Source organism: Pollachius pollachius, assembly GCF_949987615.1.
Source record: "Pollachius pollachius genome assembly, chromosome: 9".
NCBI lineage: Eukaryota > Metazoa > Chordata > Actinopteri > Gadiformes > Gadidae > Pollachius > Pollachius pollachius.
Window position 1 is genome coordinate 17,519,384 of NC_136942.1, and position 13,072 is coordinate 17,532,455.

General features: G+C 42.9%; 1 protein-coding gene across 4 annotated transcripts; it reads right to left on the bottom strand.

The window, feature by feature from the left end:
• Positions 1 to 439: 439 nt before the first annotated feature.
• Positions 440 to 10,845, bottom strand: calb2a (calbindin 2a; the record flags this gene model as incomplete). Of its 4 annotated transcripts, none has more annotated exons than XM_079742922.1 (11): positions 440 to 556; positions 1,267 to 1,326; positions 3,169 to 3,222; positions 3,378 to 3,417; positions 3,531 to 3,586; positions 4,284 to 4,361; positions 4,538 to 4,594; positions 6,050 to 6,130; positions 6,518 to 6,607; positions 6,771 to 6,847; positions 10,755 to 10,845. In XM_079742922.1, 11 exons carry the CDS (start codon positions 10,843 to 10,845, stop codon positions 440 to 442), a joined length of 801 nt encoding a protein of 266 aa, XP_079599048.1. The 4 variants fall into 4 exon arrangements, with proteins under 4 accessions (XP_079599048.1, XP_079599047.1, XP_079599046.1 ...); XM_079742921.1 differs by having other exon boundaries at positions 1,258 to 1,326; XM_079742920.1 differs by having other exon boundaries at positions 1,255 to 1,326.
• Between the last annotated feature and the right edge of the window lie 2,227 nt (positions 10,846 to 13,072).

A 13,072-nucleotide genomic window follows, 5' to 3' on the forward strand; every position in this document is an offset into this window, starting at 1 on the left:
TTGGGATGCTAAACGTTACACTGATAGTGATTACAGTAAATATTTGGATTGACAAGCCATTATGAATTGGTAGTGATGGGCGCTACCTATATTGTAGATCGGAATAAATAGATATATTTGCACGACCATTGAGTGCAGTGGGCAGCGCTGAGGCCTGAACCTGGGGGTTATAAAGCGACAGGGTCAGGTGTGGTTCAGCTATCACAGGGGACTTAGCCTTACAAGTACGACAGTTTCAAGAGGAACAGCTGCTTGGTGCTGTCAGTGCACTTTTTAAATCTTTCCAAAGTAGTTAACATGAAGGGGGCGTGTCCGGCACATGCACCTGGTGTCCAATGCCAGGCTGCTGGAGGCGGGTGTGGTCTCAGGGGGGCGGGGGATGGGGAGGAGGGGGATGGGCAGGCGGGATGAAGGACGATTGGTGGAGAAGCAGGAGGAGTTACACCATTGGCTCCCTGCAGAGGACGATCTCCAGCTCGCTGCGGTAGAGCTTGCCCCCGTCGGACAGAGCCATGATGCTCTGCTTGAAGCCCTGCAGGTGCTCCGTGTTCACCTCCTGCACACAAACATCCTGTAGGTTTACCATGGACCCCTCCACCAGGAGCTCTACCCTAACCGCTGACATCCTAACATCATGCTCTGCTTGTAGCCCTGCCTGTGGTCCCACCTCCTGAACAGAGCATGTCCCCATCGTGGACGGGGACACCAGGTACCACGACATTAACCACTGACCTCCTGAACACAGCATGTCCCCACCGTGGACGGGGACACCAGGTACCACGACATTAACCACTGACCCCCTGAACACAGCATGTCCCCATCGTGGACGGGGACACCAGGTACCACGACATTAACCACTGACCTCCTGAACACAGCATGTCTTTTGCCTAACACAGTTTCAGCATTTATTTTGGAGCAATTTCTTGTGCTTTACAAGCCTTGTGCTTTACAAGCCTTGTGCTTTACATCTTTAGCCCTTAGTATACAGCGGCCTGATGCCCAATCATAGGCAAATTGAAATGAACCGTCGGGCATAAGTCAGGCTGAAGAACACAGATATGATATGCCAGGCATTTTCTAACCAAACGCTTTGAACCCCATGGTTTCAATGCCAAGTTATATGTGTCTATAAGCAATATCACATTAGGTGTTCTGGGAAGCAATCAAAGCATTTGTGTTTCTTCAATTGGGGGGGGGGGGGAGGTTGCAGATTGGAACAGAGATAACACCATTATCTGGGGTCTCAGAACATACCTTGTTGTTCTTCTGGTACAGGTCCCGTAGCAGAGCCTCCAACTCCTGCTCATCAATGTATCCATTGCCATCCTGAGAGAAGGAGGCCGTAGAATCAGAACACATTATGGATGGCTGCGTCACAGGGCTTAAGCTCATACTGATCACCATGAAGAGTATGGTGACACTTCACAATATGGGCACATAATTAACCATTAATTAACATTATCTAATGCAGATGTATGCAGTAACCTACAATCAACTAACAGTGGATTAACAGTTAACTAATGGTCTAGTTATCATTTCCTAATGCTGTTCATGTTAACTAAGGTAAAGATTATTTCATAGGGTTTGGGTTAACCCTAACCCACTAACCTTTACCTTAACCTCAACCCTGAACCCCATGCTAATGCTAGTTATAATAATGATGATTACTGCATATACTAATGTGAATAAATAGTTAATCTATGTGCCCTTAATAAATATGTTACGAAAAGTGGACTTCCATTTTAGTTGAATGCATCAAACTACTGTTCATCTCAATGTGCTCATGAGCATCACAGGAAGGTCCTCTCTACTAAAGTGACTCCTTAAGAAGGTTCCTGTTAGTGCAGCCAAGCCTTAATCACCTACAATCCCTGACGGGTTTGGGATTGGTGCATGCTTTCAAAGGATTTGGAGTCAGAAGACATGTTAACTCTAGTCTCCTGATATCTTCCTCCTATTCTGTCTGCACAATGAGCAACCCAGGGTGTATACTGTCAGGAACAGATCCACAATTCTTACAATCATATTCAAAAGACACCACACACACTCAAAGTAAAGTCAATAAAAGTTGGAGCAACTACCAAATATCAGAGGGTAGCGATATCCTCATTGCGTGCCATCATACATTTTGTTTAAAGCTCTGCATATTCCCAAGTGCTTGCAGGGAGAGCCATGTTAGTGTTCAGTTGACCTGCTCATGTTTGCCGACAGGCCGCTCTCGCCCTCTCTACCCTCGATTCTTTTAGCACCAGTGAAAGCAGTCAGCGGCTGCCCATGTTCCAGCTTTTGGACTAGGGACTCATGAAACTAATTACACACATAAACGCTGAAGCATCGCTGACTGTGTCTACATGAGTGAACTGCGAAGGCTCATCTATAATCCAACAGAGGGCCCTGTTCTCAGTTTATAGCGATGCACTGTTACTATGAACACAACCCCATATTGTTGTAACAGATTAGTTCCACTGTGACCGCTCAGCCATGGCACACATCATAAGATCTGCATATTAAACACGGCAGAGCCACTGACAAACTGAAGCCATTTGGCAGAATGGAGCAGATTGTGAGCACTCAGCGATGATAGTTTTAGCAACACTGGATACTTCATTCATGGAAAAATAATATTATAATAATAAACATACTTTAACACATTTAAACACTCATTTTGTGACTCAATCAATCTGTGCCCCAGTCCTTTTCCCTTGTTTGGCTAAGAATTAGGAATAGTATAACAAGCCTGACTCAGTCTGGCTGAGTCGGGAGTAAAACTCCTGATGCTGACCAGGGCCATGCACAAGCTGTCTTCTTCCGTTTCACTAGCGGCGTCTCTTACACAACATAACATTTTCCCCAACCCCATTCAGATTACACCACGCCCCCAGTGTAGTGATTGGACAGCAAGCCAGCGAGTATGGCTTGCTGATTGTCTAGTTGATTAGCTTTGATTAGCTGGATTCACACCCCAAATTTCCCCCTTATACAAACCTGCTGGTTCAGTGACCAGACACAGCACAGAGTTATTTGGAGGTTGGGGATGATATAAGTTAAAGTAATACTTCAAATTTGACTCTTGGTGGTTTTGTTTTTGCTACAACCATGAGCTAGGTTAAAAACGATTTCACAATTGGTTCAACATGGAGACAACAGAAGACAGATGAGGAGCCTTACCTTGTCATAGTAAGTGAAGATGGCATTGAACTGCTCAGTGGTCAGTTTGACACCCTAGAAAACCAAAGGATGCCAGTTTTGTCAGGATTTGAAAAGAATAAGACATCTTTATAAATATCATACAGCTTCCATTTTTTTTTATGTAGTTTGTTTCCTCCTTTAAAATGTGTTTTGCTGCACTAAACCATATCCCACGGATGGTGTCCTACCTGGAACTTGAGGAGGAAGTTCTCCTGGACAGGGAGCAGCCTAAAACAGACACAAAAGGAGTCTGTTAGGTACTGAATGCAAAGGTCTTTGTTTTAGACAATGTTTACTGGGGCGGTTTCATGAATCATGCCTGGTGAGACTGTGTTGTGTACCTCGCCATCTCTGACAGTCCCAGCTTCCCATCTCCATTGAGGTCAAACATCTTGAGCTGTGATGGAGAAGGGACACAAAACATGTTGAGGAAAGGAAACATTCTCTGAAATCAGTGTGACTCTGGGAGATAACCTGACTAGCCGTGTGCTTTAAAAGCTTTCGAAAGTGAGCTGTTTCTTTGTGTAGTAGAAAGACAAAATGTCCCATCAGCTCAGAGGTTGACCATCAATCATTACGGTAGCGAGAATGACAAAAGGACCGTTTTTTCCCTCTGTAAAGCTGTGGCAAATCAGGAGCTGCTTGGCAAGGCTTGGTTCAGCTAAACCAGGTCAGGCTTTGAGGCTTACAAGGGTAAACAGATGTTGACACATCTGGGCATTGAACACATCACCTGAGGCTCAGAGTGACATCACTCAGGCATACACGTCTGCAACCATCAACGCTTTTGTTATCCACCTTGCATCGTACTCTGTCTTCTAAACAAAATTTCTGACAGACACATACAATGATGCTACTGCCATCTTTCAACTGTCTTCAGAATAAATAAAGCAACACAGCCCTCGATGCTCCACCTATTGCAGCTCCACAACGCCCTGAGGGCTCTGCAGGAGGCCAGAAACATCAGGGATGGTGAATTTGTCTTTATCCTGCCCATCGTGTATCTACCTCATTATCCACTCATTGTTCAAAGGAAATGGAAGGAGAAGCGTGCTTGTGTTTGTGTGTGGAGCAGGAGAGAGCAAAGGATTTACGATAGTCTGTGTGTACTCCTGGAGCTTCTGGTCGTCATAGTGCCTGTTCGCTTTCTTCAGCAGGTCTGATAAAAAACCCTGGACACAGAAAAGGATGCAGACATGGGATGACAGAGCTCTGTCTTAAACCATGGCCATGTCAAGGTTAGCAAAAGAATAGCACAGGAGCACATTGGTAAGGTCCAGCAATATCTGTAAGCTTTGGAGATTAATGAATGGGTTGTCAAAGCATTAACCCCAAAAATAAGTCCTACCTGCAGTTCATTTGCTTCAATGTAGCCACTGCGATCTGTATCATACCGCCGCCATGCCTATCACAATGAACACACAGATGAAACACATCCATCGATAACCATTTTATTAGAGCCATTTACATGGCACATGTTCAGTTAGTCTCCCCCCTGCCCAGGACGGCTACATGGCCCCCCAGCCTCCCGTACTCTGAGCCTTCCGGCTGAGCGATCAGGGTCCTTCAAGGAGGTCTGAATCAGTCCCTGGAGGAGGATTAAAAACCCTGCCTTTCAGCCATCTCTCTCTCTCTCTCTCTCTCTCTCTCTCACTCTCTCTCACCCTCCCTCTCTCGCTCTCTCTCTCTCTCTCTCGCCCTCTCTCTCTCTCTCTTTCGCTCTCTCTCTCTCTCACACACAAACACATTTACACACACAAACACACACACACACACACACACACACACACACACACATTCAAATCCAATCCTAACCGTCTTCTCCACAGACCACAGGGGAGGGCAGTCCAAATCAACACCAACACAGACATTTCAATTAATGTTTTAATCTAGCAGCTGTCGCTATCTTAAGAAGAGCACCTTATCAAAGATAGATTGGCTGATTCCTCCCCCTCTCAACTCTCCTCCCCTTTCTGTTCTCCCCTCCTCCTGGCTGGGCTGAGAGGGGCTACAGTGGACTTATCCATTATATATGCTTGCCGAAAATAGATGGTTGAGCTTCCCTTTTCTAACCCTTGTGAAAAAACACCATCACACCACCTCCTCTCTCTCGCTCTCTCTCTATCTCTCTCTCTCTCTCTCTCTCTCTCTCTCAATGTTTCTTTCTATCTCTCTCTCATCTTTCTTTTTCTCTTATTGTCTCTTTCTTTCTGTCTTTCCCCCTCAATATCTTTATCTCTCTCTCTCTGTCCTTCGTTTTTCTCTCTCTCGCTGTTACTCTTTCTGTTAATTCCCTCCTACCACTAAAGACATTTTTATTTTGCCTGTAGTTTCACATGACTCTGCTATTATCTGCCTATTTCCCTTCTCTCTCAGTCGCTTGCTCTCTCTCTTTCTTTGGATTGTCCCCCCATCCCGCTGAATATGTGTTGAAAGAGGCCTGAAAAACTGTACACCTGAACAATCTAGCCACTAGAGAGCTATAAATATCACTTGCTTACACTACACAATATTGCTATGTTTAGACTGTTGGATAGAATAATAATTTCTTTCAGCAATTTACATATTTTCAAAATCTTCCACCGTAGCAGTGCCCACAGCCACCAAAACAAAAGCTTTTTTCCTAAGTAAATATTGTACTGTGGTGATGTTTTGTATCATTGACTTTATTACTTACTAGCTTTGGCATAATCTACATCTTGGATATAGTGCAAAATGATAGATACTTGATACACATGTGATGTAATGTAATCTTAATGAAGAAACACAGACATACTGCCACACAGGCATACAAACACACACACACACACACACACACACACACACACACACACACAAATACATACACACACACACTTACCGCCATGAATTCGGCGCTGGAACCGACAAACTGTCTGAAGCAGAGCAGGAAGTTCTCTTCAGTTGGGAGGATCTGGGCGAGCTAAGAGACAAGATTAAGAGAAAGAGTCAAACATTGAGAGAGAAAGAGAGAGAGCAGAAGCTAGAAAGGGAGAAAGGGAGTAAGCGAGAAGGCGAAACGAGACATGGTAGGAGGAAAAGCCAGGGGAGAGGACAGGGCTTAAATGGGCTACTAAGACGTAAATAATGGAGTCTCCTAACTCAGAAGACGGCCTATTTTGAAGTGGAACAATAATGCATATTTTTTATAATTTTGTACTTTGATGAAGCCTTCAGTCCTTTACCAATGTCTGAAAGATTCATAGCAGGTTTATTGATAAGATAATAATGCATATTCCACACTAGCCCTGCTTTATTTCTTCAAATAAAAAATAAATAAAAGAAAACGATAGAAGGCCTCAACACCTACCTCGGACATTTCAATGCGGCCATCTTTGTTCTTGTCAAAGTTCTGCATGAACTCCTTCATCCTTTCTCTGAATGTGGGGTTAGCGGGGTCCTAGGAGACACACACACACACACATACAGACACATACAGCGGCACACAACACATAGGCCATTTTCATCAATGACAACAACAACCAAAAATCTGTGAAAGTCAAAGCTCCTAGAAGCTCTAGCATCTGAACCAGCAAGAAAGACTCCACGGTCCTCTCACTCACCACCCCTGCTCCTCTCCGGGCCTCCTCCAGCTCCTTGAAGAAGCTCTCCAGCTCCTTCCCTTCAATGAAGCCGTTGCCTACAGGACACAGGAATGACCATACATGACACGGGCGCAGGGACACTGAAGGCAGTAGGGTCAGGGGTCAAGGGTCGGGGTGGACACTGGTGTCGGGGTGGACACTGGTGTCCGGAACCATAACGGGAAGGCTGCACACACCGACACTCGAGAGGTGATGGTTCATCACCTTCTTTGTCTTGAATCAGAAGCAAAGACCAGTTGCAAACAGCTTGTTTGGAATTGTGTCCCTAAATTGACCTTCCTATGATATGAAATTGAAACATAACCTTGTCATCTTGTCCAGAGCATTGAGACATTACGAGTTGTCCAATTCAAGGGCTATTCTATCCTACCTTTTTGCATTTAATTTCCTTGCAAATTAAGGTAATTAATTGTATTCTTACAGTGAAACTGGCTTTTAGAATAAATATGATTGTTGTAACATCTTTCCAAATATATTTTCTTTTGCACCATTGCCCTGATTTAGGGCAATGTTGTGCACCCTGATTCAACTGACTCTGCTTTAGTCCCGCTCCAGTAACACCATGCCAGTACAGCAGGCTGCCTGGTGGGAAATAGGGCTCCAAATGATGTGATTGGCTGCTTCAACAAACCACTGGAAAGCAGTTGTGCTTTGTTAAAGATCGCAATGCTTTATATTGTCTCCATCTTACCTGGTTGTCTTGTCTATCTCTTTGTTTCAGTTAATCAGCGTAGTTCCTTTGTCTTCTTTATTTCAAAAGCATCTTTCCATTTGCATGTGTCTGTGCATATGGATGTGTCTTTGTGTGTGTGTGTGTCTGTCTGTCTGTGTGTGATAGAGAGGCAGGCAATGACATTCTTAGCTGCTGCAGATAATTTTCCCTATGGGTCTTATTGGCATTTTACTCAGAGATGATGCATTGTAATTAAATCACCTGCTTGACCACTTCACTGGGTCAGATACGATCACCTATTAAACCAACCACACCTACTCACAGGCCCTAGCTCTTGGAGAGAGTGGGATCTGCATACCAAATCAAGAGATTATTACCTAAGCCAGCCATTCAGATTTCTCTTACAATAGATTTCTGCAAGGTAGCCACGGTATGTTGGGTTAAGTAATAGATTGAATACATAATCCCCACATCTGCCCATCAGACAAAACCATATGCTGAATGTACCCTAAAGGGTTTTTCTCATGAAATGTGTAGTGACCTAATTAGTAGTGGCATTTAGTTGTTAAAGCCCTAAAGAATAGATATGTTTGCTTTGAGTGGTAGCATATTCAATCTTTTAAATCAAATGTTAAATATGTATATACTAAACTAAATATTGAGGTGTCTTCTTCAACATGCATTTTGAAATCACCGCAATTCTTGACTCAACAATGAGACATGGGGAGTTTGTCTGTTTCATCATCCATGTGAGCTTGGGGCTTCATATGTATATTTACTCATAGCTAGTAGCTGTTGATTCTGTCTGAACAAACGAATGAGCTCTCTTGTTCTCCTGCCCTGGGGACACTCCTAGCTATAAGGGACAAATCAAACATTATCCAAATCCACATCATTGTACTCCTTGCATTTGATTTGCAAAGTGGGCTTGCAAATGGTATGTAAAATGGCCGGATCACTCAAACACCTGGGACACCTGGGCTCCAGTGTAATAGTCAACAAAATGACTTTGCTAACCCCCTTCCTTGAACAGGGCTCCAGTCCAATAGACAACTTAATTACCTTTTCTAACCCTCTTCCTTGGCCTTGAGCGAAAACGTCAGGAGACCAAGGAAAGATGTGAAGGAGAATTCATGTGGACTGAGGATGTGAATCTGGCTGATTTACACCAGGCTAATCATGAGGACTGAGTAGGGGAATCATACTGATCAACACTAGGCTTATAATAAGCACTGAAAATGAGAATCAGATTGATTTACACTAGGCTAATAATGAGGACTGAGCAGGAGAATCAGACTGATTTACACTAGGCTTATAATAAGGACTGAGAGGGATAATCAGATTGATTTAAACTAGGCTAATCATAAGGACAGAAATATAATCAGCCTGATTAACATCAGGCCAATTATTTGACCGCAGAAGATGTCATCTTGATTGTTTGTATTTGTGAAAAGCCGATTGATACGTGGCTTTAAAAAGTAAAGCCACAGTTTTAGCGTTGTAGCGGTATAGCAACAATTCTTTGATTCCGCATGGAATTGTTCCTTGCTGCCGCAAGGAATTGTGGGAAGCATTTTCGCCTTTAATCTAATAAAGGGAGGTCCAACGTACACTATGCTATAGGAGATAAGAAAGTAAGCATTCCAGCACCATTCCTTAGCGTTTACAGAATTCAAACAGCTCCTATCATGGCTGCCACTTAGATACTTCCGGGTCATTTCACTCAGTTTGGAACCTTCCTAAGCAAAAATACTATTTGAACAGAGCCGTTTGTTCGGGCTTCGGGAAAGATAATGGTGAGCTCATGCTCAAAAATGCCTGACCACTATGGGACTCTGCCTATCATATAGGACTTGAATCCCTGTCCCAATATCTTTCAGTGTAGGCCGACATGCCATTTATTTCTAGTAGACCTATTATATACTTTGTTATTTGCATTTGTATTTATTGCTCTTTGGATGTTTGGATCTTGTTTTTTTATCGCTGGCAAATAATACTGCAGGGATTTGTGAGAAAGGTAATTGGCCAGGGAAATGTTCCTGCTCAAACCCCTGGCAGCACATTCTAATTGGATTGGGAGTCGTGGTTGTTGCTAGAGAACTCCTGGTTACCAAGGGGTTGGTAACATGTGATAAGAGCTTCTTCCAATTAGGAGGCTTTCCTGGTTTAATTGGCACTGTTCATTTTTCACAACCCACAGACCCTTGCTCATAAGGGTTGTCTTGTTTTGTGGCATTAAGATCTATTGTTTTTTCTTTACTATTACATTTCCTAGAATTTTGAAAAAACGTATGAACCACGATAGGCTCTCCTATCGACGGTACACATAATACGACACAAAGAATTTCATAACTTTTTTTGGTCATCCAAATTTTAGTCGGGGGCATTTAGAAATGATATGTGTAAGTAATTGGTCGATGCTTTAGGTGGAAAAAAGCAAGGACCACTTGCTAACAAGCATTAAAATAATTTTGAATTAGTACGCGGGGAAGTAGGTAGGTCTATTTGTGTTCAGCCTTCCATTATATTAATACACGGGATGATGATTATTATTATGATGATTGTTTATATTATTTATTATAATTACTACTAGGCATTTTAACGTTATTTTTTATTATTAAGGAGCTGTCGGGTTTATCATGTTGTAGGTCTACTTGAGATAGCTTACTCTTGGTGGTGCGTGTCAAGGTTGCAGCGTTGCAAATAATACGCACAAACATACAAACACACACACACACACACACACACACACACACACACACACACACTTGCACATGCCCATATACATAACGAGATCAGAGCAAGAACGAGACAGATAAAGATTTGAAAAATATTACAAACTAATAATACAAAATATTAATCGCAATTTTTACACCACATTAAGTACAATTAATGAATGTTTCAACGAATGAACTAACGAATGAATGAAATTGTAATTAAGACAGGATGATAATACATTATTGAAGTTTTGGAATTTTCTGATAATTTGCACACGCATATGAAATCAAATGTCGGAATTAAATGTAGCCTTATTATAAGTTAGACTTGATCGTACTACTCTTTGAACGCATAATTAGGAAGCCTATATTATCAAAAATGTGATTCTAATTAACTTTATTATTAGGCTAATATAGCCTTCAGCCTACTTTTCTCTCAAAAGCTGATTTGATTCATTTACGAATTCACTTACGAACGGTGGTAGCGTGATTATAATGATTGCAGTTATTTACAATATTTTTACAACTTTTTTCCAAAAATGTCTGTCCTACCATCAGCGTCGAAATGTTTCCAGATATCGAGGAACTGGGATGCTGTGCACTCGGCCAGATGAAGGTGAGGAGGCTGCGCCTTGTTTGCCATGTCGTCGACAGAGAAGAGATGAACAGCCGTAAGTCCTTCGCGCCACAAAATCCTCGACTAACTTTTCACTGTTCCAAGCGAACCCACACTGTGAACCTCGTGCGGGCGGACCGGCGCTTTTTAACCCCCACGCGACACGTGCAGTGCTTCTCAGCGACCACAGGGGGCGCTTTGCCACAACGTACAGTCAAATGAGTTATGAGGCCGGTGGGTGTGAGCATGTTTGAGTGTGTATGTGTGTGTGCTGGGTGTGTGTGTGTCAGTGTGTGTGCGTGCGTGCGTGCGTGCGTGTGTGTGTGTGTGTGTGTGTTTGTGTGTGTATGTTTTTGTGTGTGTGTGTAAGTGTGTGTGTGTGTGTGTGTGTGTGTGTGTATGTTTTTGTGTGTGTGTGTGTGTGTGTGTGTGTGCGTGTGAGTGTGTGTGTGTGTTTGGGTACTTGCATACTATTCTATACATTGCCGCTCAGTCGAACTGTGCAATTAGATTTACTAAGAATATATATAATAATATATATTCTGATATATTTATACACACACAGACACATCCACACATGCATCTATATATAGGCCTATATATAAAGATAGGCTGTTGATACATCTATAAATATCTCTATAGATTACTCTATCTATATATATATATATATATATATATATATATATATATATATATATATATATATATTTATGTATAGGTATCACCATCTATATAATATATAGATATACTGTATATATAGAGCGAGAGATATAGGGATATATAGATAGATAGATAGATAGATAGATAGATAGATAGATAGATAGATAGATAGATAATTCTTATGCCCTCTTATTCTCTTCGCTCCTTGTGTGTGTATGTATGTGTGTGTGTGAATTTGTGTGTGTGTGTGTTTGAGTGAGAGAGTGTTTGGAGAGTGGGGTGAGGTGGGGGATGTGAGCTGTTCAAGCGGGCAAGGCAAATACTGTTTTTTGTTGCGTGCATCTGTGTGCAGGCCCATCTAAGCATGTCGGGCGTCTCTATTCCCCTGGCTCGCCCTCATATGAAACTCTCAAGGCTTGACTGGCAGGGAGGAGAGCTTCAAACACTTCATTAGAGCTCACACACTAATCCCATTCCCTATGCTGCCGTGAGCTCCTGGCAAGGGCTCGCTGTAAGACTGGTCCTGTTGTCGCTTTCTCTGTCTCTCTTCCAAGCCCACAGTAATCAATGGCAGCGACTGTGGGCACCTGCAGTAGGTCCTCATTACAATACAGACGAAAGAGCCACCCTGACACACTCACACACGCACGCACACTCAAACACAAACTTGCACGCATAACACATGTGCAGACACACAAACACACACACACCCACTTAAACACACACACACACAAGTTCATGCAAACACACACATGCACGCAAACACACAAAGAGAGTACACACAGACATTTGTACATGCAAATAAAGACACGCACACACAAACACACACACACCTTAACAGCGAATTGTTCCAAAAAAAATAAATCCATCCCTCTTCTCTCCATTTTGTTTTCCTTCTTATTCCATCACCTCATCACCTCCTGTCTCTTTTGCCTCTCTCTAGGACTTCTGTGTCCAGCTCCTCTAGACACAGCTGCTCAGTCTTGATCGTCGCATTCCTGTCCTCTTCGTTTCCATCCCTCATTCAAAGCAGGTCAATTCAACTGCATCTCAATGTCAGCAACCCCTCGCAAGTCATAGCGTATTGCCGGAGGCTACAAATTATGAACTATGCGTGAATGTTTGGTTGTGTCTGTGTATGTGTGTGAGAGAATCTGTGTGCTGTGTGATCATTTCATATTGTAGGAGTAATAACGTAATAACATGTGGCCCATGGTGTTGCCATCGTCAGGCTGCCTCTGTCACATTGTTCATATTTAATGCTTCCGCTACTATGAATTATGTTGCATAATTCATATGATGAGGCTGCGGCTGGGAACTGCTGTTTTCATTCACCATTAAAGTTCTCTTTAAAGGTGCTCTGCTACAATTCACGGTCAACATATATACATGTATATCTGATACTGTGTGATATGCATCAACGCAGAGTGAGTTTTGCAGATCCGAGACACATTCCACGTGTGTGACCATATAATAAACCTGTAAGGGAGGGAGTGAGACAAAGACTCAGACGAGGAGGGTTGTGTGTATGCAGGGGGAATACAGCGGGGGGGAAGGGAAGACTGTGCCTTCATGGTCCTGATGAGAGTGTCGC